Source organism: Ranitomeya imitator, chromosome 5, assembly GCF_032444005.1.
Source record: "Ranitomeya imitator isolate aRanImi1 chromosome 5, aRanImi1.pri, whole genome shotgun sequence".
Lineage (NCBI taxonomy): Eukaryota > Metazoa > Chordata > Amphibia > Anura > Dendrobatidae > Ranitomeya > Ranitomeya imitator.
The window spans coordinates 81,394,492-81,406,564 of record NC_091286.1 but is presented as its reverse complement, the minus strand read 5'-3'; the positions used below and the strand labels follow the sequence as shown (position 1 = coordinate 81,406,564).

General features: G+C 42.6%; 1 protein-coding gene across 2 annotated transcripts in view; it reads left to right on the top strand.

Moving 5' to 3' along the window:
* SPTBN1 (spectrin beta, non-erythrocytic 1) overlaps positions 1–12,073 on the top strand; it is a 201,536-nt gene that overhangs the window by 110,439 nt on the left and 79,024 nt on the right. For both annotated transcript variants that reach the window (XM_069768874.1, XM_069768875.1), the window contains one exon: positions 8,460–8,611. In XM_069768874.1, coding sequence (XP_069624975.1) covers positions 8,460–8,611 — 152 coding nt within the window. The remainder of the gene's footprint in view (positions 1–8,459; positions 8,612–12,073) is intronic.

Here is a 12,073-nt window from a genome sequence, read left to right as displayed (position 1 = left end):
GAACCCATCAACATCAGGGGGTTGAGCTGACATTAGTCTGTGTATGGGTGCTTTTAGTCCTCTATAAGACAAGATATCTTGCCATTCTATATGGCCCCACTACATGAGGGGAGATTTGGGTTTCCTAAGGAATTCCATCAATTTTGACCAATCTGAGAACACCATTACCGTCGCTCGCACCCATTTTTACACTCATTGTACTGTGAAAGTTTTCCATTTTGTGTTCGTCATTAGCTGGCCTTTCTCTCAGGTCTTAGCTGGCCACTTTTGGCTTCTGATTTATTTCTGTGCTAATTTTATAAATAAATTTCCAATTTCTGGTTTGTCTTCAGCTGCCAAGAGCGTCAGGAAATGTTCCTCGCAGCTGCTACAGTTCACCCCACGTTCACTTCCTCTGTGCGTTGTTCCCTGTATTTATGGTATTCGGATATTTATTTGGTTTCATCTTCCCTAGAAGCGATGACTGTCTTTTCGAAGACTACATGATTCCTTGTCATTGGATCGTATGACGGTTTTGCGACATTCGTAATATATATTTCCACCTGTACATGAAATATTACATAGGAAACCCTGTGCCGGCCTTATGTGCAAAGAAAATTTGATAATTTTACTTTTGAAAACTGTAGCAGTTCATTCTGGCCATTTAGGACGTGTTCACATGTCTCGCTGCATTTTTCTGATGTAATTTACATGAAATCAGGGCAAAAACCCAGTTTTACATAAGTGCAGAGCTTTTGCCACAGTATTGCGGTACATACCTGGGAACATTTTTCATTATTGAGGCTATTTTATGTTATTGATGTAGAATTCCCTATCCCTTAATGTTGAGTTGATACTTTTTTTTTTTTTTCTGTACTGGGGACAGAAAAAAAACAGATCTGCACCAGCCTGTCCCCATTCACTATAATGGCGTCCATCATTTAAAAAAGTGCATGCTGTTTTTTTTTCTTCTGGTAATTGATTGTACTTACATTAGAAACTTCGACATAGGTAGGCTTAAAGGGGTTGTCCCGATTGACCAAATTTCAGCCCACAGGTTCAGTTATGAGGTCTCCAACGATGCCCCTGTTCTCTGTTGCTTGGCAGTGCAGTGTGAACGACGTGACCGCAATCCTTAAATTGGCCACATAGAGTATGTCCACACGTGACAGCAAATATTGCAAAAGGTGAAAGTCTGCAGATGGAAAATTTAGATGCTTAGCATTTAAAAATTAGCAGCACAGATCATTTTCGTTATGGTAATTATTCACACCCTTGTGGATGAGATTTTTAAAAAATCTCAATCCTATACAAATTTGCTACCCGCAGATCTGCAACATGTGAACAAGCCGGTATTTTTTGTTGTTGTTTTAATGAAGAAATGAAATCTATCTAGTAACAATTACAACCTATGAAGAATTCTGTAAATTGTTAAATGGTAATATTTCCCATTCCCCTCCAATTCCTACAATACATTGATGAGTAGGTTCAAATAACCATTTGTAAGAACTTTTAATACTAAAGGCCTGTCCCGCTGGGCAGTTTCCTTCGATATGTCTAGAGTTTCAAACACAGGAAATTGCATCTGGCTCATATTTAGTACTGTAATACAGATAATGTGACAAATGACACGTGAGGTTCTCCCTTGTGAAAGTATTCTGAGATTCGGGCCGTATGCTGAACATTTCCCGGCCCCGTGTGAGTGAAGATGGAGCACATGCTGTATACATGGCGTATACACGGTGACAGCAGATATTGGCCATGCCGCTCTCTTGTTTTGCTATTGACACAGTTTCCATCGTAACCAGTATGTTTCTGGTCTCTGACAACAAAAAAAGCAAGTGACTTGATTGTGAACAGACCCCGAGGTCATGTGCATTAAGGTCACCCTTGACACACAACATATACATAATCCTAAGAATGTGTGCAGCATGTTGGGGGCTGAAGCCCCTCCAAAGTCGTAACGTGGGGGGGAAGTGGGCCTTTCAAGTGTGCATAATTTCTCTGAAATGTATGTCACATAAAAATTCTGACAAGTCATCTTTGCTCTGTGAGTAACCTCCAGATATGTGGTGGGAACTTTCTCCATTGTATTTTTTTTTTATTAGAGAAACCAATCTAACTCGCATGTGAATAGTATTTTCACTCGCAGTTTTTTTTTTTAAGACGTGGCAGGCACTTATTTTTTCTCTCTCCTTTTAAGTCGTTACCTACACACAATTTCTAACCCGCCATTGATACAGCTGCCTTCCGCAGTCTGGAGCCGCCTCAGAACAAAGCACAACTGCTACTCTACACCTGTGGTAAAGAGGGCACTCGCGTGTGACGTGTGTGAGGGCAAGGTGCCATAGATTTGGGTAATATATGTGGTCACTGATTTGATTTGTGCCAAACTAATTTTCAGTAAATGTTTAGGGAGATCTAGAAGCAGCTTCTGGCTGGGTCCTTTTTGGATTTATGGATCACTTACACGGGCCGGTGTTGGGTCAGTAATGAGTTCCGATTGAATGTATTTAAGTTGTTTAGCGCTTGTTTACGGGCCTATGTATACAGGCCAATGGGCAATGATGGCGATAGAATGATCGTAATACATACATCATCATGTTTTTGGCATCGTAGCTGCGGTTTATACCAAGCTGTGTTTAGCTGATAACGATGATTGTTATGCCGGCATGAAAATCAGATCACCCAACTATCAAGTGTTATACTCGTTGATCGGTTTCTTGCTGGCATGTCTGTCCTGTCAGATAGGAAGTACCAAACGCTCGTCGATTATTGGCTTGTTTAAAAGAATTGTTAGTAATTACAAAATGGCTTCTTACACTGGATGTTTAGTTCGGAGCAGTGAGAATGGAGCGTCGGTAAAGGATGTGCCCTCCCATTCTGTTCACTGTTTGGGGCTGACTGAAACATCTAAACTCTGTATTCTGCAGTCAACGTTGGTCCTACACATACCATACTATTGTGTTCTGCTCAAAAGCCTCCCCCGGAAAGTTGGATAAAAGGAGCCGAAAGTTTCATATTTTGGATTCTTTGCCTCCATTGAAGTCAATGGCTTGGTTTGAAAACTAGAAAAACGTTTGTGTGTTTCCCCGATGGAGTGCAAGAGGTGGTATGAACGAAGTCTAATTTATTTGAGGTTTGTCATGTGAAGCTTGAGAATAAGGCTACTCTCACGCTTGCATCGGTACGGGGCCGTCGCAATGCGTCGGCCCGACGTACCGACGCACATTGTGAAAATTGTGGGCAGCGGACGCAGTTTTTCAACGCATCCGCTGCCCAGTCTATGTCCCAGGGAGGAGGGGGCAGAGTTCCGGCCGCGCATGCGCGGTCAGAAATGGCGGACGCGACGTACAAAAAAAGTTACATTGAATATTTTTTTGTGACAACGGTCCGCCAAAACACAACGGATCCAGTGCACGACGGACGCGACGTGTGGCCATCCGTCGCGATCTGTCGGCAGTACAAGTCTATGGGCATAAAAAACCCATCCTGCAGTCACACTTGCAGGATCCGTTTTTTGTCCAAAACGACGGATTACGACGGATGCCACACGACGCAAGTGTGAAAGTAGCCTAAAGCGCAACCCTATTCAGGTGTCATGTAAAAAAAAAAAACACAAGTTGTCCAATCTATCTGTTGCTTGCCTTACACAGTGGAAATTATCTGCTAATTTCATCCATTGCGATGCACAGGCCGCGGTGTGGTATATGTCTAAGCCATTTACTACAGTCAGGCCTGACTAGCCAGACAGCTATTGTATAATTTACGCATCCAATTTGAAACCTTAAATAGTTTAGCTACATATCATAATCTGTGACATAAATCCCAAGAATGCAAGAGGTTTATTCCTCATTTTAGGACTGTCGCCAATGAAATCATTCTTTTTCCTGCGGTTGACCACATATCCAGGGTAAACAAGTGCTGTGTAAATTTAGAGCGTTACTGCTTTATTTTTGTATAAAACGCTTTTCCACAATCATCAGTGCAAGATGGTTTAGAATAATGGATCTGGGGATGAAGGAAGAATATCTTTTGGCATAGGTGAAGTTTTGTGTCTGTGTGTAAACCTACATCTGAGGCACATGATTTCTGTTCTGTTAGTTGTTACTAGTCTGGTTATACTTTGTCAAAATCCGTAATAAAGAAACAAAGCTTGGCGAGCGGAGTTGCTATATGACCTTATTGCCTTCCGTACAGGCAGCTTCCTTCCTCATGGTAATGCAAGATAACCGTCAACTGCTTCGGTTTCAGTCTTCTTCTGCTTTCCTGCTTTACTATGCATCTTCATTTGCATTTCTTCCCCTGGGGAAACTGTTTCAAATAAGGCATCAAAATTTATAATTCTTGTTAAATTGAAAAAAAAAAATTAAAAGTAATCTGTATTGTTCTTACCCAGCTTTCTGATGCATTGGGATGGAAGAAAGTTATAATGCAATTATAGAATCTTTACGGGATTATACCAAGGACTGGTGAGGGACCAGAAAAGTAAAGTTTGAAAACGATCACTTATCCACAGCGATTGGGACCTCTACCAAGAATTGGGGCACTGTAGAGCTTTGTCGATTGTGTAGCCACGGTCTAGTATTTGCACCACCACTCAATTCCTTGTTTGTGGGACTTCTAGAGATTGGGCAGCTACAGTGCTCGGCTATCTCTGGCAGTCCTATAGACCTTGGAAGTGATGGTACACGTGCTCAACTGCTGGGCCCGTTCACTGAGCCCATCACCAGTTTTCTTGTGAATGAGTGATAACTTTAAAAGTTGGTACAAACCCTATATGCGCAGGCAGTATTACCCCCATCATTCATATCTTACTGCCATCGGTACAGTCTTAACGTGCACCTGTCGACACGATTTTGTAAAGTAGAGATTAAATTGAGACCTTCAAAGAAATCCGCTTTATGATTTATTCTTTAATCACCATTTGAAAGTTTCTTTTGATTAAATTTCGGGGGCACAGGGGCTGGACTGTGCACTGGGTCTTCTCCCCACGGTCTGTAATTCCCCAGCCCCTCCGGCCTACATCCTCTGTTTGAAAAGGAGATTTCAGAGATGAGGCAAACCACTAAAAAAGCAGTGGCCTGTCATTCACAGACTGGAGGCAGGTGGAGGCTGAGGTATGAGTCGGGGAGAAGAAGACAGTGTACAGTCTGGCCTCTGTGCACCAAAATAGTAAAAAACTGAAAATGGTGAGTAAAGAACAACAAAGGTATCGCTGTAATCAGTGTTATGGCACCAAGACAGCCATGTCTTTACTGTGCTGACAGGTTGTTGTTTTTTAAAGAGCTTAAACATATTGGTTGAAGCCATCGATTTTCCATTTGATTGGTGGACAATCAAATGTGTATACAAGTCTCTTAACATTTGGATGATCGGGCACAGACTGAAGAGGACCCCAGTGTGAAAACAATATATGGGCCTTTTGCAGTCCAATAGTTAATCATAATGCACAAGTCTACCTGCTTTGGAGGTGGAAATGGACCTCCTTATGTCTTGGGTACCAATGGAAGGTCCTCCCCTGATTGGGCACATTGGGTTATAACATGCTCGATTGTTTGTTCTTATACGAGATGAGCCATATTCCTCTATCATAAAAAAAAAAATCTCGACCAAGCCATGTGTATGGAGAGTAGGGAAGAAATGTTTTTTGGCCAACAGCTTTCCGAGGTGTCACACTTGCAACTGCAATGCGAGAAACTCGCTCAAGTCTCTCGCCTCAATACCCGGCACTGCCGCCGGCGGTTCAGGCCGGAGCATTCAGCTGCATAGAAATACATGCAGCCGCTCACTCCGGTCCTGAGTGCCGGCTGCAGTGCCGGGTAATGAGGCGAGAGATGCAAGTGTGACACCGGCCTTAGACTACTGCTTCCACCGTTATGGCCACTGGAAGAATACGCTGAAATATTGTTGTGACTACCATTAGTATTGTTAGCCACTAGTATTATCCTAGGGTAGAATAATATAAGTCAGGGCTTTATAGTTCTTCAAACTCTAAATCTAAAGATTTGTATATCCGTCTACAGTTTTGGTAGAGCAGCAATGAGAAGGCCATTTCCTGGCCCAAAGAGTCATATTTCTAATCTTTCAATAGAGACTTTACAAAAACAAGATGCCTTGTAATGGAGCATGGGCGAGCGTGATGATGTACGGTATATAATGTATCATCGTAATATCTGGGCCGGGGTCCGAGGTAATTGCTGTGATATTTAGCAAAGAATGAAAATATTTGACATTCTACCTTCCTCCACATGAAATACTTCACCCATGGAAGACGCACGTCCTCTTACCCCTTGGAGTCTGAGCACTGGAGGAAGTGGAGGAATTTCCTTTGCTATTGCATTTGTTTTCTTTCGCGGCCAACACAATGGCGTTACTGTGTCGTAGTTCATCGGGCAGAATTCTGTTCCATAATGTCAACACATGAAGGAAGCAGAACATCAACTTTTCTTGATGAGCTGCAGATCTGAGATGCTTAATGTGTACATGTGATGTTGATGTCTGTGTGAAATGCAATGGAATTGCATTAGGTTTTCATTATTTTTAAAATATATTAAAGTGTAATTGTAGTTTCAATTTATATTTCACAAGTCAATAGTACATATGAAAATAATCAATTTTGTGATGTATCTAATCAATAACCAATCAATTGGCCCTTTTTTGTATATATACCATCTTTGGCCAGTACCTAACCGCCCCTGGACGAAGCATTTCATTGCAAAACGCGCGTCGGGTGTGGTGGGTCCCCAGGAGTACTCCATTGGTAACTTTATGTATACTTACCTTGTTGTACACTTGTATACTACTATATCTATTATCTGTTATATTTGGTGCTTTGTTTGTACATGGTCACACAGTACTATCTTGTGTAGATAAACTTCAGTAATTTATTTGTGTGTGTGTATATATAGTTTATTTTATTGGCCTGGTGTGAAGTTGTTGGTTATTATTGTATACTTCATGGCTTGACTTGGTGGATATATTTAGGTGTTTTTGATATATCTAATCAGAGAAATCCACTACTTTCTCCTTCTGGACCTATCAATAATTTTCAGAATTCTTCTGAAGCCTCTGTCCCTCCAGCTCTAATCCCACATTCAATACTTCCTGCTTGACAGACAACCTCTATTCTATTTGACTTCAGGGTAAAGAGCCGTCAGTGAAGCAGGAAGAGGCGGCACTGGGCAGGGAGTAGAGCTGGAGTGATGGAGGCTCCAAAAGTACAAATGGCTCTTAAGATTCATTTACACATCAATTCAGATACCGATTTCTCAGTAATGGAGGAGCAGACTGGTCATGTAAGGCTATGTTCACATTTGCGGTGCGTCGGGCGCAACCGCGGCGACGCATGCGCCCCTATATTTAACATGGGGAGCGCATGGACATGCGTTGTGTTGCGTTTTGTGACGCATGCGTTTTTTGGGCGCAAGCATCAGGGCGCAGAGGACGCTGCTTGTTGCATTTTTTTGCGCTATAAAAATGAACGCATGCGTCACAAAACGCAGCGTTTTGCTGCGTTTTTGCGTGCGTTGCCGACGCAGCAGACAACTACGCAAATGTGAACGTAGCCTATCGGTATTTCTGGACTTTTTCTTTGAATGCACTACATGCACGTGTAAATAGCTTGGGGTGTGAAAACCTGACAGATTCCCTTTAAAGGGTTGCCCTTAGGGCGCAGTCAGATGGCTGTATTACTAGCACTCGCATCGCATTCCTTGACCTTGGCCGTCAACTCTCCTGACCTGAGCGTGACAGCTGCATAGAAATACATGCTGCCACGGGCAGGTCAGGAAAGCGGACGGCCAGCCTGAGGATTGCGATGAGATCTGACTGCACCCTTAATGTGACTTCAGGAACGCATCTTCCTCCTTTTTCCCAGCTTAATGCTAGGGTAAGGGGGGGGGGGCTTTTGTTATTGATTGACAGTTTGTGCCAGCGCCATGGTTCAGCGGCGGGCCCAGACAGTGCTCTCTGATTCTGCAAGCTTTTCCTCTGCAGCTTCAGAGCAGGACTTGCAAACTCTATTCCATAGACCTTGTAAGCGTTCTGCTTCTTGCTTCAGAGTCTGCCCACTGCTGATAGGCTGCAGCGGAGGACAGTAACCTGTATTGCAGGCGGTAAAACAAAAAATCCCATCTTTTCTGAGAATGAGGAGGATTTTCAATAAGGAATAAATCATTGTTGCTTGTTTTTACAGTTAGTATTATATATCCTTTAGCTGTATAAAATTATGCATAAAAAAAACGCATAAAAGTTAATAGATACAATTTTACCTTTACTGATCTTAATGCCAGCATTGCTCATAGGTAGAGGAGTTTTTGTTTGAAATGTTAGCCGATTATAATAAGGGAACATCACAAATGCTTTACTTTATTCATCCGTGTAACAGAGGCGGGCACCATCATGTTTATTACACATAGAGGCTTCTCGCTTGCTTGGAGTTGACCATTGATGTCCATTTTTCACTTTCTCTATTCTAGATGAACGTGAGGCGGTCCAAAAGAAAACCTTCACAAAATGGGTGAATTCACACCTGTCCCGAGTCTCCTGCAGGATTACGGATTTGTACGCGGACCTCCGAGATGGGCGGATGCTTATCAAACTACTGGAGGTTCTCTCCGGAGAAAGACTTGTAAGTAACGTCCTTGCAGTGACCTGGCATTGTCAGATACTCTCTGTGTAACTCATTTCTATACTATAGGGGATTTCTCAGTTCACATGGGGTTATCAGGAGCTTCATTTCCTTCCCTCGTTAAGCACACAGGAATCTGAGGTGTGGCGGTTTCTTGCTACACATTTTACTACTTGTTTTTTGCTATATATGGGGGTTATAATATCTGCGCTACCATCTTCCATCCAATCATGCGTAATAGTCATCTGGAAACTTGACATCTGCAATGTAAAGCAAAAGTTCTGCTTGATCTGTAAATCTATACCGATACTAGAAACACCATCCCGTCATTTAGGTAATGCTGTGTTCATCCGAAACTCCTGAAAGGGATTTTGTAATTTGTCAGGAAACCCTTTAAATGCACATTTATATGGTGCTAATCTTGTAGATCTAGACTGACCTATGATTGCTCGATGTTTCATATTAGGTGTGACTTTAATGATACAGCTAATAATGGCCTATATTCTGTATATTCTGTATTTAAAGGGTTTGTCTGGGAATTTTATAAAGTGTGTCAACAGATGGAGATGTGTTAAAATAGTGAAATGCCACGTTTACCCCCTTACCAGTGTACAGTTGCGTCATATACCAACTCCCTGACTTTGATGCGGACTCAGGAACTGAGCCCGCATCTTTCCCTGCACACGATAGCTGTGATATTTAGCCGTCATTTGCTTCTAACAGCCACGAGTGCAACGGAGCGCCGCCCTTGGCTGTTAACCTATTAAATACCACTATCAATCTCTGACAATGGCGCTAACAGTGAGCTGGCAGGGAGACACATCCTTTTATGTGTCCATCAGTGTCTCTTTGATGTTAGCGTGGGGCACTGATCAGTTGCCATGACAGCCAGGGGTCTGCTAAAGACCCTTGTCCCTGTCATGACGGTACTCCTGTGACTAACAGTTTGTCTGGTGTTCATAGAGTAATTGTACTGACTTGCAGAATCCTATTACCAGGTTATTTTTACTGCATAGTGAACATGATAAAAAAAAAAAAAACTATTGTGCAATTACTTTTTTTGCAATTTCGGTACACTTGGAATTTCTTTCTAGTACATCGCATGATAAAAGTGAATGGTGCCATTCAAAAGTACAACTTATCCTGTAAAAAAACAAGCCATCGCGCGGCTTCGCCGACGTAGGAAAAAAAAAAAAAAAGCTATGGTTCTTGGAAGAATAGAAGGAAAAAACAAAAACGCAAAAAAAAGAAAAGAAAATAGCCATGTCAGAGAGGGGCTAAATCCTGATTGCCCAGCTTATTGGAGCAAGGGGCTACTGAGCGAAAATAACGTTTTATTTTACTTGCAGCCGCTCGCATCCACTCTTTGCTTTGGTGCAGAAAGTTGTTAGTCACCGCTCATTATACTGTGTGCGTGATATTATCATTCTCCTGCACTTTGACAACCTACTCTGCACACAGGCTCTGCACACACGCTCTGCACACACACGCTGCACAGTGGCCCATCACTCAATGTGCCACAGAGTATTTACAGTGTGATCATTGTGTAGTGAGCCGTGACTACACCGCTCTGATGCCTAGAAACAAGCAGCTGCATGGAGAATAAAACCTTATTTTTTTCCCTGTAGCTGCTGCTAATCATTATTTAAACAATATTTACCCATAGATTCACCCATTATTTGCAGGTAAATGGTGTTTCTGGATGTAATATGACCAGTTTAAACTTTATTGCATTGTTGGCCATTCTTTTCCATCACTATCTGATGAGCGTGCAGTATAGGTGGTGTGATCGCTCGTCTGTTTACTGCAATAACAGAATATAAGGCTGTGTGCACGCATTGCAGATTTCCTGCGGATCCGCAGCGCTTTTTACCATGCAGAAACGCTGCAGATCCGCAAGTGATTTACAGTACAATGTAAATCAATGAGAAAAAAAAAACGCTGTGCTAATAGTGCGGAAAATTCCGTGCGGAAACGCTTCGGATTAAAAGAAGTAGCACGTCACTTATTTGTGCGGATCTGCAGCGTTTTTCTACCCATTCCATTATAGAAATCCGCAGGGGTAAAAAACGCAAGAAATCCACAATAAATCCGCATAAAAAACGCGTCAAATCTGCACCTGCGTTTTCTGCCAAGAGATGCAGAATCCGCACAAAAAATTCCTGAGGCAAATCCGCAACGTGTGCACATAGCCTAAGCTTCCAGAAGCCACACCTGGGCAGAAAGTCTGAATTATTTTTCCCCACTTTTGTTTTTCATCCCTCTTTCAGCTTGCACACATGGATGGCAACTCTATTCTTCTCTAACCTTCACTACCTTTCTCATACACATGCATGGATGTATCTTCAGTGGGGAGAGGAAATTAACGCACAGCTACATTTTTGTTTTCTAATATGTGACATAGCCCTGAGACCCTCTGATCGCTCAAAACATTTCTGTTGGTCAGATAGCCAAGCGCACACAGAGCCAGTGCTGTGGAGTCTGTAAGCCAAACCTCCGACTCCTCAATTTCCCCTGACTGCACAGCACTGGTCACTACTGAGCATGTGCATAAAGTGCAGCACAGATTCATCTCAACTGAAAGCCCAGATCCTTAGATCAGGAACAGAACAGACACTTATAGGACATTTCATAACTTTCCCAAATTATTATGGAAACATTTACAGCACATCCTGCACTGAACTACTGTACCCAATGTATTATATATTTAAGAGTCGGCGCCTTTTATTCAGACTCCACCAGAATGGATACAGACTCCCCAGCCTTGCGCAGAACAGTGTAACAGATTTTCTATTGAGCCTGCACTGTGTACATATTCACACAGGAGCAGAGTTTGTATGATTGGAGGGGGTCTCAGGACCTAGACCTGCGGAACATTACAGGCCTTGTCTCATTTTAGAAACTGCATGATGAAATTAATCATTGCTCATTCCTTCCTTCCTTTAAAAAGTGCCAGGAGACCCCCACACACCTAATGTAGACAGACAGTCTCTCTGGTGTATATAGGCTTCGTGTATCATGAGCGCGGGACATCTTTACTTTTCAGGTTCTTCATGCTACAGCAGAGTTCCAGTTATCTGGAATGGCTGCTTATGTATTTGGATAATTAGTGGAGATAATTTTGTCCTGCAGGTCTTACAAAGAAGCCTCGTTCTGTAATGTTAGGGTATGACCGGTCATTACAAGCTCCAAGTGAAAGGGACATTGTTCATTGTGTACCAACAAACCTCTATTCTGGCCCTGGTATTACTAGATAATGTGCGGCTCTGGAGACACATGATCGATTCTGCACAGATCCCTCAGTGACTGCGGAACTGCCCTCTCCTATACCGCCTATTAGTCCAGCAGTGGAAAAGGTTCATGTCCTCCTAAAAGAGAGGGCTACCTTGTACACCCAGTAATTTTGAGAGCGTTGTTTGCCTGGATCGCTATGCAACAGGAATGCATTGTGGAAAATAGCGC